Source organism: Nerophis ophidion, linkage group LG10 (assembly GCF_033978795.1).
Source record: "Nerophis ophidion isolate RoL-2023_Sa linkage group LG10, RoL_Noph_v1.0, whole genome shotgun sequence".
Lineage (NCBI taxonomy): Eukaryota > Metazoa > Chordata > Actinopteri > Syngnathiformes > Syngnathidae > Nerophis > Nerophis ophidion.
In genome coordinates, this window is record NC_084620.1 from 34,459,739 (window position 1) to 34,481,616 (window position 21,878).

Below are 21,878 nucleotides of genomic sequence, written 5' to 3' on the forward strand. Positions count from 1 at the left end.
CAGCTATTAGCATAGCCATCTTTGTCTCAGCATAAGATACACCATCGGGTTTCCATTTTGCGAGGTGGCCCATAATACTGGGTTGTGAACGAGGCTGCGCTGCGGACGCTTTGTGCTTCGCTGACTGACCGTTCATGGCTGAGTATATCCGTTCGGCCGCCATGTTCAATGGAGAAGTCTGTTCTACAAAATTTACAGGCCACATACCCCTTCCCCTTCGAACTCTCCTGGATAAACAGAAATTATTGTTTCCAATCGTTCTGGAACTTGCAAGCGTATTTCTTTATTTTGCTCGTCGACGGTGTAATATATTGGGTTGGAGTCTATAACCAGGCGACGTAATGAAGTTATGTCTCTTTGCTGTGGGTTTCAGGACAGACTCCCTAATGCATGTTCCTTGACTGCACTTAAATGTAGAATATATTTACATTCTATTCTATGTACTGTAAATGGCAGTATTGTCCTGTTTAAGAGGGTCACAACATTGAGTCAGGTCTGGAGCTGTAGGGGGCGTGGCCTCCAGCTCCGCCCGAATCTCGGGAGATTTTCGGGAGAAAATTAGTCCCAGGAGGTTTTCGGGAGAGGCGCTGAATTTCAGGAGTCTCCCGGAAAATCCGGGAGGGTTGGCAAGTATGGTTTGAACTCATTTAAAACTGCTATGCTTGATTAAATTTATTATTATTAAGCAAACAAAGGATGGGCCAGTAACCACAACAACACAACACTTATATAGCATGTGCCAATGACCATTACAGCGAACAAGGTTGCATTCACAAATACCTGGAAATATGAGCATCGAACATTACAACTCAAATGATGCAATAATTATAATCGTAATACTTTGTCGTGGATTTAAGTACTTATTTTATACTGTATTACTTATTCATCTATCCATCAATTGTCCCCCTCGGGGTTGCGGCGTACTGGAGCTTATACCAGCTGCATTCGGGCGAAAGGCAGTGTACATCCTGGACAAGTCGCCACCTCATTGCAGGGCCAACACAGATAGACAGACAACATTCAATTTACATGACAATTTTGTGTTGCCAATCAGCCTGTACCCAGGTGCATGTGGAAATATTCTGGTAATTTAATTTCTAACAGTTTTCATCCAAGTAACAGTCTACTTGTGATTTATGCAATGCGTCTTCACTGTATTGTCCGGATCTTTGTCCTAAGATAAGACACTTTTATAGCCCTGGTAAATTCCTGGAGCCCACCGGAGATGGCTCCACTCGGTTCTTCTTACACCCTTATCTCATACACAACCTAGAGCATGAGAACAAACTGTTGGGCTGTCAAAGATCATCATTTTTAGTTGTATTAGTTATCATTTAATTTAAATCAGTGGAGTATTGAAATTACTAATCTGTTCAACTTGAATTTCACAAAATTTCATAAAAATTAAATAAAAAATATGAGCATGTTTTCCATTTTAACTGCACTTTTTGGGAATTTCGCCTGTAATTCACGTTACTTATGAAAGACAAAACGCATTTTTTTTTTTTTAATGCATTCTAACTTGTAAATAAACGTAAATAAAAGTCCGCTTATAATGGAGCCAGTGTGACCCATAACGTCATCGCGTCTATTGTGTCCATTCCGACCATAAAATCCAATAAATAACCATCCAAAAAGCACCAACAATACTCCATTCACATTTTGTGACCTGAATATTAACCAAGTATTAGCAATGTTGTTATAAGCGGCTGTTTTATTGACATCTCGTGAGCTGCTTTCTCGCATCTGAGCTTGTGAAAGTTTATCGCAGATTCAAAAAATTGCCTTTGCAAAAGACGCTAGATTGTGCCAAGCTTTTTTTTTCACCTCCCAGGGAGTGATCAGGGGTGATGGGTCAAATGGAGAGAATCATTTTGCCACAACTAGTGTGTGTGTGACAATCATTGGTACTTTAACTTTAACTTTTTTAACCCTTTGTGAGGATTATGAGACATTCTTCATCTAACCGTGAATATATCAACATCCTAACAGTCGGCATCCCAGTCAGAGCAGACATTGTACAGTAAGTGATTGGTTTTCATGTTTGTTTGTCGCCCAATAGGTCTGTATTAGTTGTAGTCAGTTTTGTCGTTTAAGGAAATAGCATCTATGATATTAATGCTGCGCCGTACGCTTGAAATGAACAAAATCCGTAAATATTACATGGAGTTATGAATGCGCCAGTGACTACATCACATATATATACTTGCATCATGTATATAGAACCTTGATGGAGGTGTTTGGGTGTTTTTAAGCGCTTTATAGGCAGAATAGAGTGACTCGCTTAGGCTCCATTGTAAGCTGACATTTTGTTGCATTTATTTACTAGTTAGAATGCATAAAAAAAGAAAAAACATATGTGTTCTTGTCTTACATAAGGATTGTGAAAGATGGGTAAAAATTCCAAAGAAAGTGCAGTTCCCCTTTAAGTACCGGTTTGGGGACCCTTAATATCTAGATTTAATTCTGCATGTGGGATGAGTGGCTTAAATGTAGCTGTCATGGAAACAAGCTTTTTTTAATCAAGACAGTACATGATATGGTGCCCTGTCTGAACTAAGGAAGGCAACAAATTAAGACCCATAATTAGCTTTGTTTAATATACTCCGACAACATCACCTACTCTATTATGCTTAGCCTATCATACGGCGACTTCATTTTGAAAAATATTAAATTAAATTTACAAACCCTGTTTCCATTTGAGTTGGGAAATTGTGTTAGATGTAAATATAAACGGAATACAATGATTTGCAAATCATTTTCAACCCATATTAAGTTGAATATGCTACAAAGACAACATATTTGATGTTCAAACTGATACAATTTTTTTTTTTTTGCAAATAACCATTAACTTTAGAATTTGATGCCAGCAACAAGTGACAAAGAAGTTGGGAAACGTGGCAATAAATACTGATAAAGTTGAGGAATGCTCATTAAACACTTATTTGGAACATCCCACAGGTGTGCAGGCTAATTGGGAACAGGTGGGTGCCATGATTGGGTGTAAAACAGCTTCCCAAAAAATGTTCAGTATTTCACAAGAAAGGATGGGGTGAGGTACACCCCTTTGTCCACAACTGCGTGAGCAAATAGTCAAACAGTTTAAGAACAACGTTTCTTAAAGTGCCAATTGCAAGAAATTTAGGTATTTCAACATCTACGGTCCACAATATCATCAAAAGGTTCAGACAATCTGGAGAAATCACTCCGCCTAAGCGGCATGGCCGGAAACCAACATTGAATGACTGTGACCTTCGATCCCATGGACGGCACTGTATCAAAAACCGACACCAATCTCTGAAAGATATCACCACATGGGCTCAGGAACACATCAGACAACCACTGTCACTAAATACAGTTTGTCGCTACATCTGTTAAAGTTAAAGCTCTACTATGCAAAGCGAAAGCCATTTATCAACAACATCCAGAAACGCCGCCCGCTTCTCTGGGCCCGAGATCATCTAAGATGGACTGATGCAAAGTGGAAAAGTGTTCTGTGGTCTGTCGAGTCCACATTTCAAATTGTTTTTGGAAATGTTCGACATTGTGTCATCCGGACCAAAGGAGAAGCAAACCATCTAGACTGTTATCGACGTAAAGTAAAAAAGCTAGCATCTGTGATGGTATGGGGGTGCATTAGTGCCCAAAGCATGGGTAACTTACACATCTGTGAAGGCACCATTAATGCTGAAAGGTCCATACAGGTTTTGGAACAACATATGCTGCCATCTAAGCGCCGTCTTTTTCATGGACGCCCCTGCTAATTTCAGCAAGACAATGCCAAGCCACATTCAGCACGTGTCACAACAGCGTGGCTTTGTAAAAAAAAAAGAGTGCGGGTACTTTCCTGGCCTGCCTGCAGTCCAGACCTGTCTTCCATCGAAAATTTGTGGCGCTTTATGAAGCGTAAAATACGACAGTGGAGAACCTGGACTGTTGAACGACTGAAGCTCTACATAAAACAAGAATGGGAAAGAATTCCACTTTCAAAGCTTCAACGATTAGTTTCCTCAGTTCCCAAACGTTTATTGAGTGTTGTTAAAAGAAAAGGTGATGTAACACAGTGGTGAACATGCCCTTTCCCAACTACTTTGGCACGTGTTGCAGTCATGAAATTCTAATTAATGATTAATTGCATAAAAAAATAAAGTTTATGAGTTTGAACATCAAATATGTTGTCTTTGTAGTGCATTCAATTGAATATGGGTTGAAAAGGATTTGCAAATCGTTGTATTCCGTTTATATTTTCATCTAACACAATTTCCCAACTCATATGGAAACGGGGTTTGTATTTTCATACGGTTGACATGTCGACAGGCATACTTTAGTGGAAACAAGATTGTTTGTTCAACACAGAACAAAATGTTGCTTTGTCTGAACTTGAGATGAGGATTTTTGGGGACCTTTTTGACGTGTTTAGAGGTGTACTTTTTATTTTTGCAGTCACCAGACATGAGACGCTGCTTTTTCTGGAGTTTGAAACAAATAAGCAGATGAATAAAGACGCTTGGCGAGAGTCACATGAGCGCCGTATGCGATGGGATCACGTGACTCACTTCACTCTGCTAGAGCGGCGACATCTGCGTGTGAATAGGCACGCTTTTATGTCGCTCCAACTGAAACAAGCTTCTTTAGTCAAGACGGCATGATATACCGTTTCATTTCCCTACGAAAACCTCTCGTAATAGGATCGTTTTTGAAAATGGTGGTTTGAATTTGCGTTTTCTATGTGTGGCTGGGTGTAATTTTATTCGACTATCATCCAAACGATCATCTTCAGTCAAGAGAGTACAAAACCAGTGAATTTCGTTAAAAAAAACATGATACAATGATTTGCTAATCCTTTTCAACTTATATTCAATTGAATAGACTGCAAAGATAATATACTTAATGTTCAGACTTAGAAACTTTTTTTTTTTTTTTTTTTTTTGGCAAATAGTCATTAACTTTGAATTTAATGGTAGCAACACATTGCAAAAAAAGTTGGCACAGGGGCATGTTTACCGCTGTGTCACATGGCCTTTCCTTTTAACAACACTCAGTAAACGTTTGGGAACTAAGGAGACTAGTTTTTGAAGCATTTCAGGTGGAATTATTTCCCATTCTTGCTTGATGTACTGCTTAAGTTGTTCAACAGTCCGGGGTCTCCGTTGTGGTATTTTAGGCTTCATATTGCGCCACACATTTTCAATGGGAGACAGGTCTGGACTACAGACAAGCCAGTCTAGTACCCGCACTCTTTTACTATGAAGCCACACTGTTGTGACATGTAGCTTGGCATTGTCTTGCTGAAATAAGCAGGGGCGTCCATGATAACGTTGCTTGGATGACAACATATGTTGCTCCAAAACCTGAATGGACCATTCAGCATTAATGATGCCCTCACAGATGTGTAAGTTACCCACGCCTTGGGTACTAATACACCCTCATACCATCACGGATGCTGTTTTTTTTTATTTTTGTGCCTATAACAATCTTGATGGTTATTTTCCTCTTTGTTCCAGAGGACACGACACCCACAGTTTCCAAAAACTTGTTGAAATGTGGACTCGTCAGACCACAGAACACTTTGCATCAGTCCATCTTAGATGAGCACGGGACCAGCAAAGTCGGCGGCATTTTTCTGGGTGTTGTCGATAAATGGCTTTGGCTTTGCATAGTAGTTTTAACTTTCACTTAAAGATGTAGCAAGAAACTGTAGTTAGTGGCAGTGGTTGTCTGACGTGTTCCTGAGCCCATGTGGTGATATCCTTTACACGCTGATGTCGCTTTTTAATGCAGTACTCCCTGAGGGTTCGAAATTCCATAATATCATCTTTTACGTGCAGTGATTTATCCAGATTCTCTGAACCTTTTGATGATATTACAGACCTTAGAAGGTGAAATCCCTACATTCCTTGCAATAGCACATTGAGAAATGTTGTTCTTGAACTAACTGTTCAACAATTTGTTCACAAAGTGGTGACCCTTGCCCCATCCATGTTTGTGAATGACTGAGCATTTCATGGAAGCTGCTTTTATACCCAATCATGGCAACCACCTGTTCCCAATTAGCTTGTTGACCTGTGGGATTTTCCAAATACGTTTTTGATGAGCATTCCTCAACTTTGTCAGTCTTTTTGCCTGTTGTGTCAGCTTTTTTGAAAACATGTTGCAGGCATCAAATTCCAAATGAGCTAATATTTGCAAGAAATAACAATGATTTCCAGTTTGAATGTTAATTATCCTTTTTTTTTTGCAGTCTATTCAATTGAATATAAGTTGAAAAGGATTTGCAAATGATTGTATTCTGTTTTTATTTAAAATTTCCACAGGGTGCCAAATTCATTGGTTTTGGGGTTTGTACATTACATGCTGATCTTACACATGAGTGACAGGCTTATTTTTTTGAAAATCCAGATTGATTTTTGAATCGTCGATACATGGCCGTACTTTTATGTCACTATCGTGGAAATAGGCTTTTTTAGTCAAGAAGGCATTGTACGACATTCTCATTTTTCCGAGGTAAGGAAAGAGAAAAGTCCACAAATTAGCGTAATTATAGAGAAAAATATTGTTCAAGTTTTCGTTTTTGCTACAGTATGTGATCTTGTGTAAAGGAAATGCGACTTCTTTCGTCAAGACAGTGTTGACTATATTGCTTTCAGCAACTCTTGAGAAAAAAACCCTGACTGTTTTTACTAGCTAATGGCCACCGTGGTATGTCATGTAAGTGTGACCAGCCTTCAAACGCACGCAGAGTACACAGTAAATCAGACTCCCTATGAGCAGGTTTGCGCCAAGCGAATAAAAGAATCAATGTTAAAAGCTTTTTTTTTTTTTGCCTGGGACTGATTCTCCCACTTGGACACAAGCTAGACAGACAGAGCATGCCTGCATGCACTCAGGCTAAATGGCTCATAGGTTTAGAGGGCATACCACAAGGACAAGAGGCCCGCTGGTAAACAACAACAACAACTACAAACCCTCCCCCTCCGCCTCTCTCTCAGTGCAGTGATTGCAGCTTAATTGCCCCTGGGCCCGGCCTCGGTGGAGGAAGGCCGGACCGCAGTCAGCCTAATCATACGGGAGCCAGGCACTTGTCTGCGAGTGCTCCCCCGATGTTTTTCATATTATTAGGTCCAAGTCTGAGGGCTGCCAAGTCAGAAAAAAACCCTGGTTTGTGACGGTGGACATACTAGTCATGTTATTAATTCAACTATGTTTCAGCCACCTGCAATAAAAATATGTATCTCTATTTAAAAACAAAATGATTGAACACACTCAGTATTAAAAACATTGCAAAATAATATCAGTTCATTATATTGATCAATCAATCAAAGTTCATTTATAGAGCCCTTAATCACAAGTGTCTCAAAGGGCTGCACAAGCCACAACGACATCCTCCGCTCAGATCCCACATCAGGGCAAAAGAAAAACTCAACCCAATAGGATACATTGAGAAACCTTTGAGGGTACCGCAGATTTGGGGACCCCCCGGCCCCTGAGAGACCGGTGCAATGGATGTCGAGTAGATCTAGTTAATAGTGGAAGAGTCCAGTCCATAGTGGGGTCAGCAGGGGTTCATCGTGAGTGGAGACAAGTCAGCAGTGCAGAGACGTGCACAACTGATGCACAGATGAGTGGTCCACCCCGGGTCCCGACCTTGAACAGCTAACGCGTCATCTGTAGTCACCTAATAACCTCTCCATGCAGGAGAGGGGGGCAGAGCAGAAAATAGACGGCAGATCAACTGGTCTAAAAGGGGGGTCTATTTAAAGGCTAGCATATACTAATGAGTTTTAAGATGGGATATATGAATGTTGAGGTACAAAAAAATTTATCTTTTTGCAAAATTTGCAAAATTTTGCATAGATTATGTTTTACAGACCGTCTCTTCAGAATGCACCGTTTTGTGGGCGGGTCTTGTTTACCTGGCTCCACTTCGACAGCTAGACTGTGGCCTAGTGGTTAGAGTGTCTGCCCTGAGATCGGTAGGTTGTGAGTTCAAAACCCGGCCGAGTCATACCAAAGTATATAAAAATTAGACCCATTGCCTCCCTGCTTAGCACTCGGCATCAAGGGTTGGAATTGGGGGTTAAATCACCATAAATGATTCCCGGGCGCGGCACCGCTGCTGCCCACTGCTCCCCTCGCTTCCCTGGAGGTGATCAAGGGGATGGGTCAAATGCAGAGGAAAAATTTCACTTCACCTAGTGTGTGTGTGACAACCATTGGTACTTTAACTTAACTTTAACTTCTCATCGCTGTTTATGTTGTAGGTTCTAGTGCTTCTATAGCAAGTCTACTGACAGATATAAGTCAGAACTATACGCTAATTTGTAGTAGAAATGGCAACAGCGGAGGATGCATGTGCATGTATGAGCTCGTCTGCTCCTCAACAAGAGGGTAGAGAATAAAGAAGGATATTTTTGACTACAGTGTTGGACTACAATGACGGACTCGCACAAAGCTCTTTGGGTAAAACTTTACCATATATGGTGTGAACAGCTTCCAGCTGCCATCGTTCGGGTTGCATGGACCATTGATGAAAGACATCGCTGAGCAGGTTTGACTCTAGTTTATTATTTCAATAAACGCTTCTGTGTCCCAGTCAGTCGCGCCGATGTCCAGTGCTTCCTCCTCTGCTGCTCGACTCGGCTGGCCTTTCGGTCGCCGGTGACTCCGTCTTCCTCGGGGGCTCATCATTCGTCCGGTCTCGCTCGTCTTGTTCGTCTGGTGGTTCTCCTACTTCTTCTGCCACAATAGCTCCTCCTTCTCCTCTTTTATACAGCAGGAGGAGATGCACAGATTGAGAGCAGGTGTGTGTATTACGCACCTTGTTCTGATCGCTGCAGCGGGGCTCCAGCCGCGCCCCGCCTCTCCGTTCCGCTGCATACACCGCCTCCTGGCCGCCATCTTGGGTAGGACCACGATTTGTCCTACCCCGCTGTCGGCCCGTCGTCTGCGCCTCTCCACATATGGATAATCCGCGGACCTCACCAATGGCAAAAACGTCACTATACGCCACTTTGTGTTAGAAATGGCAACAGCGAAGGATGCGTGCCCATGCACGACCCAGTCTTTCTTACAACAAGAGGATTGCGAGAAAAAAAAAGAACTTCTTGACTACAACGCTCTGGGTACATTTCTACTGCTCATACACCCCTTCTACAAAACGTCACAATTGTAGCATATTCCAAACGTCTGTTGAAGGCAAGATTATTTTATAGAAATCTCTACCATGCCTCCACGGTTTGATATCCAATTTTCGGGACTTATGCAGATACCAAATACACAACAGGTACCAATAGGTAAGAGGAGTTGGTTTCGCGTAACAGGGCCCCTTTAACAGAACATAGTATACTGTATATAGCAGTGGCGGGCTGTTCGTTTCCCTCCTAGGGCTTCAGTGATGTCCGACTTTAAATATTACCTCTCAAAATACAATAATTGATGTTGCCACATGACCACGGCTTGAAAAATACTATACAGAAACACACTTACGCACCACTGGGCATTGATTGAATCATCTGAATTTGTCACTTGTGTAAAAAAACGGGTTATTTTTTGGCACTTTTAAAAATCCATAAAGCCAATTGGTTCCACGCCTGACCATGGTACAATCATTTCCGTGAAGATTGTAATTAATTATACAACCTATTAAATATGTTTTTTTTAACATTGTTGTAGTCCTCCAAACTCAAATTAATGGCAATATACCGTATTTTTCAGACTTTGAGGCGCACTTAAAATCCTTTGATTTTCTCAAAAATCGACAGTGCACCTTACAACCCAGTGCGCCTAATGTACGGAATAATTCTGGTTGTGCTTACCGACCTCGAAGCAATTTTATTTTGTACATGGTGTAAGGGTAAGAGTGACCATTAGATGGTAGTCACACATAAGAGATACGTGTAGGCTGCAATATGACACCAGTAAACAACACCAAAACTTTAAATGTTCCATTGAAAATAAAGGACATTATCATACTTGCCAACCTTAAGACCTACGAATTCGGGGGATGAGGGTGGGAGGTGGGGGCGGCCTTGAGATGAGCGGGGTTTGGTGGTAGCGGGGGGTGCATATTGTAGTGTCCCGGAAGAGTTAGTGCTGCAAGTGGTTCTGGGTATTTTTTCTGTTATGTTTATGTTGTGTTACGGTGCGGATGTTGTCCCGAAATGTGTTTGTCATTCTTGTTTGGTGTGGGTTCACTGTGAGGCGCATATTTGTAACAGTGTTAAAGTTTTTCAGACGGCCAACTTCAGTGTGACCTGTGTGGCTGTTGATCAAGTATGCCTTGCGTTCACTTGTGTGTGTGTAAAAGCTGCATATATCTTGTGACTGGGCCGGCACGCTGTGTGTATGGAGGAAAAGCGGACGTGAGGACAGGTTGTAGAGGACGCTAAAGGCAGTGCATTTAAGGCACGCCCCAATATTGTTGTTCGCGTGGAAATCGGGAGAAATTCGGGAGAATGGTTGCCCGGGGACAATTTCGGGAGGGGCACTGAAATTCAGGAGTCTCCTGGGAAAATTGGGAGAGTTGGCATGTATAAACATTACACATGGTACTCAAAAATCTGTCAAAATGTTTTAGTATGACTTTGAAGCCACACTACTTGATAGATTGTCGGCCCATTATGGCTACCGTAGTCACAGATACAAGTATTACTATGGTGTGTGTGTATAAGAAGTGCAAAATGGCACCCATTAGCAGACATATTATCTTGAGTTTTGTTTCACAATATTATGCAAAACCAACTTTTCTTACCTTTTGGTACCTACTGATGTTTAATCGAAATCTAGATAAGTCCTGAAAATTTGTGCACGTTGCAGTCGATAAGCTTCTTCTTTTTCTCTATCTTTTTGTTATTCATCCTCCACTGTTGCCATTTCTAATATAAGGTAGCGTAAAGTTGTAACTTATATCTCGCTATGAAAGTACTACCAGTGTAGTGGGTTTACCTAATTCACCCTCAGAACTTTAGTTATTAGAGAGTTCCGGTCAGACAGTTTTTCACGGGACACACGGGATGAGGAAATGCTGCTCCGTTATTGATTTAAGTAAAGTCTTAATGTCATTAAAACAGTTAGCTCCATCTTTTGACACTTCTTCCACTCCCGTCCTTGCACGCTACACCGCTACAACAAAGATGACGGGGAGAAGAGGTGAGCCACGTAAATAAGACCGCCCACAAAATGGCGCATCCAGAAGCGACTGTCAGAAAGCGGTTTGAAGAGGATCTGTAAAACATAATCCATGCAACATTTTGACCAAAGAACCACCATTACATGTTATATGGACCACAAGGAAGTGTTTCCAATTTAGAAAAAAAAAATATAATACGTCTCCTTTAATGTGCCTTATGTTTCGGAAAATACGGTGACCTGCACTTCAGCCAAATATTAGCCACATTGATTTAGTCAGCGCTCATGGAGGTATTGTAGCTACTTGTACTGCACCTCAAGACCTATTAAGCCAGTAAGCTGTCGCACCGCCTCTGAGTTGCGGCGAGAATACAAATCATGCGTCACACCTGTATGGTACAAGGTTGTGTCCATAAGCTGAGAAGTTGGTTAACTTAATCGAAAACGCTTGTTTTCTTACAGCATTTTTTTTTAATTAAGCTGAATTCATCATCAACACCTAATTAAGGCTAAAACATGTAAAATATGCTCGAAAAAAAGTGAAGTATTACTAAGTAATATTAAGTTTTTAGTGCTAATTGGTGGATAATCGTATATTAGATGACTTTGCTGCCAGTTTGATAACCCAGGTGACTCGTAACTGGCTTGTTCGTCACTTACCTGTCTCATTTATTTTTGAACTGATGTCACTTAACGATGACCTGTACTGTATTTTGAGAACAAAAGCCAGAACGAACAAGAACAAAGCCAATACAAATAACACGGAAAAATCGTTTTCCATCCATCCATCCATCTTCTTCCGCTTATCTGAGGCCGGGTCGCGGGGGCAGCAGCCTAAGCAAGGAAGCCCAGACTTCCCTCTCCCCTGCCACTTCGTCCAGCTCCTCCGGGGGGATCCCGAGGCGTTCCCAGGCCAGCCGGTAGACATAGTCTTCCCAACGTGTCCTGGGTCTTCCCCGTGGCCTCTTACCGGTTGGACGTGCCTTATACACCTCCGTAGGGAGGCGTTCAGGTGGCATCCTGACCAGATGCCCGAACCACCTCATCTCTCTGTCGTTTTCTTGTATCGCAATCTTTTGCATGCATCTGTTGGACGAGTCGAATGGTTCTCACATCCTTTTCACCAAGAACCCCCTCAGAAAACACTTGGCTCTCTAAGTACCACCTTAATGACCAACATTAAAAAAATAAAGTAGCATCGTAGGTAGGGGTGTGGGAAAAAATCGATTCGAATATGTTGTGCGATTCAGAATCGATTCTCATTTTTAAAAAATGTATTTTTTATTTTAAATATATATACATATTTTTTCTAATCAATCCAACAAACCAACACACAGCAATACCATAACAATGCAATCCAATTCCAAAACCAAACCTGACCCAGCAACACTCAGAACTGCAATAAACATTAATTGAGAGGAGACACAAACACGACACTGAACAAACCAAAAGTAGTGAAACAAAAATGAATATTATCAACAACAGTATCAATATTAGTTATAATTTCAGCATAGCAGTGATTAAAAATCCCTCATTGACATTATCATTAGACATTTATAGAAATAAAAAAAAAGAACAATAGTGTCACAGTGGCTTACACTTGCATCGCATCTCATAAGCTTGTCAACACACTGTGTCCAATGTTTTCACAAAGATAAAATAAGTCATATTTTTGGTTTGTTTAATAGTTAAAAGAAATTAACATTATTGCAATTAGTTGATAAAACATTGTCGTATAAAATAGTAAAAGCTTTTTTTTTTAATCTACTACTCTGCTAGCATGTCAGCAGACTGGGGTAGATCCTGCTGAAATCCTATGTTTTGAATGAATACAGAATCGTTTTGAATCGGGGAAAATATCGTTTTTGAATCGAGAATCGAATCAAATCGAATCGAAAAAATCAATATTGAATCGAATCGTGGGACACCCAAAGATTCGCAGCCCTAATAGTAGGCCTAAGTATTCATTAAAATTGGTTTATTTAACCAAGTGATTATTTGCCTACCACAAGATAGTGCCCGTAGTAGAGTTTGAGAATCCCTGGATTAGTTCTCTAGCGAGCTTGCTAATGGTACCTAGCGAGGTTGGGTTGCCTTCAAAACAAACCGGCATGTTGTTAAGCTGTGAGTGCTAATTGTGAACTTAGGGTGGTGGCTCTAGTGATTTGGCTGAGTCGTCATGCAGATGTGCTGATGTCGCCTGGATCCTACGCTGAAGACAAATGCAGAGTCATCAAGCTTGTGTGCAGAGGAGAGGAGGACTCATCTTTTTTTTTTTTTTAAGTTATTTTATTGTTTTGGTTGCATGTTGAGACGCCCCTTCTTATACCCCCGTTTAGCTGTTTCCATTGGAACCCGCTTTTGTTTCTGCTTTGCGCTCATGCTGCCGATGACTTTGCAGACTCTTTTAAGTGTTTAGTTGTGTGCTGTCATGTTCACTTTTTTCCTTTTCTCTGTGTGTCCGTTGCCCTTACCCTTGTCTTTTGCTGTGACGCTGTAGAGCTGGGGACTTATGGGAAACTAAAATATTATCACTCAATGACTGAGGAAGGTAAGCCCCAAACGTTTTCACCTGATTCTTTGGTGGCGTCCTTTTGTTGCTCCATCTTCATCAACGGCCATGTGGCCTCGACATCTTCAGTGGTTTTGTTTCTTATTTTTGCTTGTGGTTTCTGTTTGATTTTATACATTATTTAGTTCAGTGGTTCTCAAATGTGGGTACGCGTACCTCTGGGGGTACTTGAAGGTGTGCCAAGGGGTATGTGATATATTTTTAAAATATTCTAAAACTAGCAACAATTCAAAAATTCTTTACAGATATATTAATTGATAAATAATTCCAGAAAATATGAATGTAAGTTCATATACTGTGTAAAGAAATGCAACAATGCAATATTCAGTGTTGACATATAGATTTTTTTTGTGTGGACATGTTCCATAAATATTGATGTTAAAGATTTATTTTTTTGTTAAAAAATGTTTGGAATTAAGTTCATGAATCCAGATGGATCTCTATTACAATCCCCAAAGAGGGCACTTTAAGTACCCAGGCGGTATAGCTCGGTTGGTAGAGTGGCCGTGCCAGCGACTCGAGGGTTCCAGGTTCGATCCCCGCTTCTGCCATTGTGTCCTTGGGCAAGACACTTTACCCACCTGCTCCCGGTGCCACCCACACTGGTTTAAATGTAACTTTGATAATGGGTTTCACAATGTAAAGTGCTTTGAATCACTAGAGAAAAGCGCTATATAATTATAATTCACGTCACTACTTGTATGTGTAGAAATCTTTATTTATAATTGAATCACTTCTTTTTCTCCAAATAGTTCAAGAAAGACTTCTACAAATGAGCAATATTTTGCACTGTTGTACAATTTAATAAATCAGAAACTGATGACATACTGCTGTATTTTACTTCTTTATCTCTTTTTTTTCAACCAAAAATGCTTTGCTCTGATTAGGGGGTACTTGAACTGAAAAAATGTTCACAGGGGGTACGTCACTGAAAAAAGGTTGAGAACCACTGTTTTAGTTGTATTTATTATTTGATTTTGTCATATATGAGTGTGTGTGTATAGTGTTCCTGTGCTATATTTAATCATGTTTTATTGTGTTATAAAAATGAGGCTTGCTTGTACAACGTTCGTTCATTTCGCGGGTTTTATTGCCGAGAAATTCATCATTGATGCCTCCTTACTCCTTCCGAGCTTCCACTACTTTCACACACACATGCCTAAGATTTAGCCTGTGTCGCCAAATTGGGCAAAGTGGAGTGACTCATCCTACCGATGGCTTCGTAAGAGGCAGAGCTGAAGGGGACAATGAGCAGCCACAAGCTATTCTTAACATAAAACAAGGCAATGACACGTCTTTGTTGTCATGCAAACTGCGCAACTCTAATGTGTGCCCACACGAGAAGCCCTTTTCTTTCATAACAAATTTTGATTTTTGGCAGATTATCTGCCAATTTTCCACATTTAAAATGATTAGCGAGCATCTATTTCCCTAAATGTGCACAGGAATAGACTCCTGAACATTAAAAAGCAGTAAAACGCTGACATTTTAAACCATGGTAGCTGTCGTTTTTACATTTATACATTTAAGTGAGAGCAAGCTAATGCTAGTATCAATCAATCAATCAATCAAATGGAAGTTTATTTATGTACCCTAAATCACAAGTGTCTCAAAGGGCTGCACAAGCCACAACGACGTCCTCGGCTCAGATCTGGGCAAGAAAAAACTCAACCCAATGTTTTACAATGAGAAACCTTGGAGAGGACCGCAGATGTGTACACCAGTTGAGGAGAATAACATGTTCTGGTTGATGTTTAGCAGGCTGAATATTACGCCATCCAACCATCCATTTTCTACCGCTTATTCCCTTTTGTGTCGCGGGGGGCGCTGGCGCCTATCTCAGCTACAATCGGGCGGAAGGCGCCGTACACCCTGAACAAGTCGCCACCTCAGATAGATGGACAACATACACACTAGGGCCAATTTTAGTGTTGCCAATCAACCTATCCCCAGGTGCATGTCTTTGGAAGTGGGAGAAATTCGGAGTACCCGGAGGGAACCCACGCATTCACGGGGAGAACATGCAAACTCCACACAGAAAGATCCCGAGCCTGGGATTGAACCCAGGACTGCAGGACCTTCGTATTGTGAGGCAGACGCACTAACCCATTTTCCACCGTGAAACCCCTGAATATTACGCTTTATTGATAAATAAAGAAGGTTAAGACATTGTCCTGCAGCGATATGAATACTATTAACTTGTACAACATGTAATGTACACTATATAAGAAGCCTTTATTCTTGTACAAATATTAAAACATTACATTATTAAATCTCTTCGACAATCAAACCATGATCTTAATACACGGTTTGTGTTATAAATGTGCAAAAACTGGTTCTTCTTCGGAATGAAAGTGCTTCTATAGCAGTGCCCGGAATTCAAATTCTGTCAGGGGGATACGCCATTTTTTTATTGTTACTAAAAGTATGTTTACGTACATTTAAGCATAATGTTCATTAAACATGTCCTTGAAGCAAACATTGTCCAGTGATAGTTTTAAAAACTATGGTACGCTTATTAATGATGGAAAATTCTATCGATCAGCGATTAAGCATTAATAATTTCAAGGTAACTATGGACAAAATGCGATTAATCGTGAGAAAATATTTTATTAGGATGACAGTCCAAGTTCAAGTGCATTTCATTTTTTCGGGGTTTCTTTAAAAAGTGGTTGAGATACAAAAATACAAAACAATAAACAAATAAAAATCTCGATTAAATTGAGAAAGGGAAGACAGTAAGAGCATGCTAGCACGTTTGATCATGCTTGTTGTCAAATATGGCTGGCTTTAACGCTCAAAATTCAAAATAATATAGGCTACAGCAGTGGTTCTCAAATGGGGGTATGCGTACCCCTGGGGGTACTTGAAGGTAAGCCAAGGGGTATGTGAGATTTTTTTTTAAATATTCTATTAATAGCAACAATTCAAAAATCAAAAATTGATTAATACTTCAACAAAATATGAATGTAAGTTCATAAACTGTGAAAAGAAATGCAACAATGCAATATTCAGTGTTGACAGCTACATTTTTTCCATAAATATTGATGTTAAAGATTTATTATTTGTCAAAAAATGTTTAGAATATTCATGAATCCAGATGGATCTCTATTACAATCTCCAAAGAGGGCACTTTAAGTTGATGATTACTTCTATTTGTAGAAATCTTTATTTATAATTGAATCACTTGTTTATTTTTCAACAAGTTTTTAGTTATTGTTTTATCTTTTTTTCCCAAATAGTTCAAGAAAGACCACTACAAATGAGCAATATTTTGCACTCTTATACAATTTAATTACTAATTAATTTAATTAAAAAACTGATGACATAGTGCTGTATTTTACTTTATCTCTTTCTTTCAACTAAAAATGCTTTGCTCCGATTAGGGGGTACTTGAATTAAAACAAATGTTCACGGAGGGTACATCACTGAAAAAAGGTTTGAGAACCACTGGGCTACAGTACTATATAAATTAGTTGGTTAGTTAAGTGGCAGCCTTTTAAATCAAATATTACATGTATGTATAGTAAATACAAATAATAATTAGATTACTGATTTATACCCTTGGTTTTCTATGCATCTTTTTTATAATATTGATACAGTTCTGTGTGCTTATTGCTGCTTTTGTATTTGCCATTTCATCATACAGGTTATGGATTCCTTCAACAGAAAAAAATAATAATAATTCTAACCACCATTAAAATAAACCCTGACTCACGGGCAGCCTCATCCGAATGACGTCATGGAGTAATGTGTGATGACGATGATTCAGCTGTCGTATGAAGACTTATTTCCAACAACAAAAACACATGCTAAAGATAAAAGAGTTGTTAAAAAAAAAAAACAACACAAATGACAGAATGTTGTGCGTTTGAGTGTGATAGAGGACATGTGGCGAAAGCTGGTGGTGCTTAATGATTTTGCCAGAAGGTCGCAGACGTGTGTTGACATGGTCCAGGGGAGCACATATCGACGTGTCACTGACAAATCGGCCCACTAAAAAAAGAAAAAAAAAGAAAAAAAATCCCAACATCAACAGCAATATTCCTCACTGACTGCAATAGGCTGTTAGTTATATGAAGGACGAACGTTGAGTTAAAGACGGACGCCAATTACCAGAGGGTGGGCTCGCGTGTTGCGTCTCATGGCTTACATAAGAGGAAAGGTCATGGCGTTCCATTGACCAGCCATTTCAATTTCAAGCGCGTCAACACGTTCCAGTTAGTCCATCGACCGTTGTTGCCCAGCCAAGATTGAAGACACATGTCCCCGTCATTCGCACGAGAGCACCACTTTTTAAAGTTAGTATTGTTTTAGGTACCATTTGTTACTACAGGGGTGTCGAAGTCATTTGAGCTCAGGGGCCGATTGGAGGAAAATATATTCCCAAGTGGGCCGGAATGGTAAAATCCTGGCATGATAACTGTCTCTGTTTTACTGTCTGAAAACTTACACATCACAAATAATCCTTTGGACAAAACACTTCAAATATGTTCAAAGTTCTGAGGAAATTGGTGCAGTTTCAAAAACAAAATTAGCTTATACTTTTTCTCAGTGTATTTACTGTACAAATCCAGGATTAAACTTTAAATCACAGTCTTTCTGGGATTGAAAAAAAAAATACAACATGTAAACTCTTCTAGGTATAAAATACCTCATTTATCATGTCCACGTATCAATCCAGTGCTAACTCAACAAACCGTAAGACACAGAGATAAAAACTTTTCAAAAGGGTCAAGTTTCTCGTTTTTGTCAGAGACATTATGGAGGAGTAAGTTTCTCACAAGTATTATCCCTGCAGGACGATGAATAGCTTAACATGCTTCACTACACAACGTAGCTCACCAGCGTCAAAATGTAAACAAACGCCATCAGTGGATCTACACCTAACATACACAGGAATGATACTAAGTACAGGAACGTATCTAGTTGATATTACTATGATTACGTCAATATTTTTGGGCATCACAACATCTTCTTTCATTTAAAAAAAATGTATATTATGTTTATCAACGCTGGGCTGATGATTTTAGGTTGTCCTGAAGAATTTGGAGGTAATCCTCCTTTTTCATTGTCCCATTTACTCTCTGTAAAGCACCAGTTCAATTGGCTGAAAAACAGGCCCAGAGCATAATACTACCACCACCATGCTTGACGGTAGGTTTGGTGTTCCAGGGATTAAAGGCCTCACATTTTCTCCTTCAAACATATTGTTGTGTACTGTGGCCCTACAGCTCAATTTTTGTTTCATCTGACCACAGAACTTTCCTCCAGAAAGTCTTATCTTTGTCCATGAAACAAAAATGTAATTGTTTGGCCACAATACCCAGCAATATGTTTGGAGGAGAAAAGGGCATTCTGACAATGTACAAATCACAAATAATCCTTTGGACAACATACTTCAAGATTGTTGAAAATTCTGAGTAAACTGGTGCAGTTTCAAAAACACAATGAGCTTAGACCTGGTCTCAGTGTATCTACGAAGACAGGATTAAACTTTAAATCACAGTCTTTCTGGGATTGAACAAAAACATGTAAACTCTTCTAGGTATAAAATACATCCTTTGTCATGTCCACGTATCAACCCAGAGCTAACTCAACAAACCGTAAGAAACGGAGGTAAAAACTATTCAAAAGGGTCAAGTTTTCTCATTTTTGACAGATATATTATGGGGGAAGCCATGGTGCCAAATGACGATGTGTTCGAAGCAGAAGACATAAAACGGCAGGTTTTAAGCTTCATTTGGGTCGAGGGAGAGAAGCCCCAGCAACGCTTTACTTTGTACCTCTTGCTAGTCCTAACAGAATTGCTATGGTGACATCCAGTGGACACATTTATAACATCAATTTCTTTTAATCCCCCCCCCAAAAAAATGCCACTCATTTTAATAGTTGGCAAGCTCATCACGCGGGCCGGATAAAACTGGTTCACGGACCGTACGTTTGACACCCCTGTGTTACTATTAGCAGGATTACGCAAAAAACGAAATGAAACTATATATATAATGTTTGGAAATGCCAAAGAAATCTCAATATGCATACTTCAAACAAAACCTCCTTTATCGGTGGTTGTACAGGTGCAAAAGCGGTATTTTCTAAGCATCTAGTTTTCTGTTCTGAGCAAAAACTCTGAAATGTGGTGCAAATCTCGATAAAAATAAAAAACACAAAAAATACTTACTGTTTATTTTATTTTATTTTATTTCTTCTTGTTATCATTTTATTTTATTATTATTTTATTTTATTAATTATTTAAATAATTTGTCTGTGAATATTATTTATATTTTGTTTTCTTTTTTGGGGGGGGCATCATTGGGATTAATACAAAAAAATATTTTGACATTTAGGGCAGACAGTAGATATATGATGGATGTAAACATGATGTAATGGATAGGAATGTCTGATGCTGGATGTCAATAACAATTAAATGAAAAAAAAGAAAATAAAAAACCAAATCTCCATCCATCCATCCATCTCCTTCTGCTTCTCCGAGGTGAGATAGATAGATAGATAGATAGATAGTACTTTATTTATTCCGTCAGGAGAGTTCCTTCAGGAAAATTACAATTTTCAGCACAATCCCATTCAAGATCAGACAAACATTACAGGGAGACAGAACAGGATCGCTGACGGGTCTGCCGGCTTCCAGCGCCCCTTACAAAAAAAAGATGACATACAGGTAAACAAGGGGGGGGGGGGGGGGGGTCTCAGTGTATCTACGAAGACAGGATTAAACTTTAAATCACAGTCTTTCTGGGATTGAACAAAAACATGTAAACTCTTCTAGGTATAAAATACATCCTTCGTCATGTCCACGTATCAACCCAGAGCTAACTCAACAAACCGTAAGAAACGGAGGTAAAAACTATTCAAAAGGGTCAAGTTTTCTCATTTTTGACAGATATATTATGGGGGAAGCCATGGTGCCAAATGACGATGTGTTCGAAGCAGAAGACATAAAACGGCAGGTTTTAAGCTTCATTTGGGTCGAGGGATAGAAGCCCCAGCAACGCTTTACTTTGTACCTCTTGCTAGTCCTAACAGAATTGCTATGGTGACATCCAGTGGACACATTTATAACATCAATTTCTTTTAATCCCCCCCCCAAAAAATGCCACTCATTTTAATAGTTGGCAAGCTCATAAAATAAATAAATAAATATATCAATAAAATAAATAAATAAAAAATCGGTCTTAGCCTAGGCCCTGGAGTGGGGGTGCAGACTGAGGCCAAGGGAAAAGAACAACTCATAGCCATAGTACACATCCCTCTTCCATGTGTGTAAGAGGGAAACATCAAACATCAAAGACCACAGAGGACATTAAATACATTAAAGCAGCAGATACAAGCAGACACTTCTACATACAGCTATGAATAAAAAGTAAAAGAAACATATCCACTGTGGTGGCCTCTGTGGTGTTCCAAGCCATCGTCCGCTGGGGAGGAGGGAGCATGGCCAGAGACAAAAGCAGATCCAACAAAGCAACCAAGACAGCCGACTCCACTTTCGGCCAGTGTCCAGTGCGCATGGATGAGCGAGGATACGTCCAAGGTGACTGAGGTGTCCGACACCTGCTCACCCAGTCGAGACACCGCGAAGCCTCTCCGTCCCAGCGCTCAGTGCTAGCTCCGCATTCCTGTCCCCTCATCCGCATCTCCTCCAGTCCCTCCAAACAGACTCTGGTGTAGCAGACACCCAGCAGCTGGTCTCCATGGCCAAAAGGCTCCCAGGAGGCAGATCCAGAAGTCCACAAAAAAAGCACCACAGAGGTCACGAAAGTGGCACACCTTGTCACACAGTCCCAAAGGGTCCCGGACCAAAATGCAAAAAAATATAATAACACATGAAAACAAGAGGGAAACACAAAAGGATGACACAAGAGCACAGAGCTCCTGCCTACAGCAGCCACTACAGCAGCGCCATCTTGGAAAAAGATAGCGGGGGCAGCAGCCTAAGCAGAGAAGGCCAGACTAGCTCCTCGTCGGGAATCCTTAGGTGTTCCCAGAGAAAATATCCTGTGTTGCATTTGTTTAACAAACCAAACGTTTTTTGTTTTTTTTATGCTTTTGTTGAAGTTAAATTTTCAACACAGGTTGTTAGTGAGCAGGTTTCCGCTAAAAATACATAACCAATTTGTGTAAAACTTTATACGGAGCAAAAACGTGGTAAAGTTTGGTG

At 40.1% G+C, this 21,878-nt stretch overlaps 1 protein-coding gene across 9 annotated transcripts in view; it reads left to right on the forward strand.

Moving 5' to 3' along the window:
• The window catches only part of LOC133560722 (sodium/potassium/calcium exchanger 2-like), a 107,698-nt gene that overhangs the window by 60,841 nt on the left and 24,979 nt on the right, over positions 1 to 21,878 (forward strand). For 5 of the 9 annotated variants that reach the window (XM_061913562.1, XM_061913561.1, XM_061913563.1 and 2 more), the window contains one exon: positions 13,628 to 13,678. The exons of the other annotated variants lie outside the window; for them this stretch is intronic. In XM_061913562.1, the coding sequence (XP_061769546.1) occupies positions 13,628 to 13,678 (51 nt within the window). The remainder of the gene's footprint in view (positions 1 to 13,627; positions 13,679 to 21,878) is intronic. 9 annotated transcript variants of the gene reach the window in all.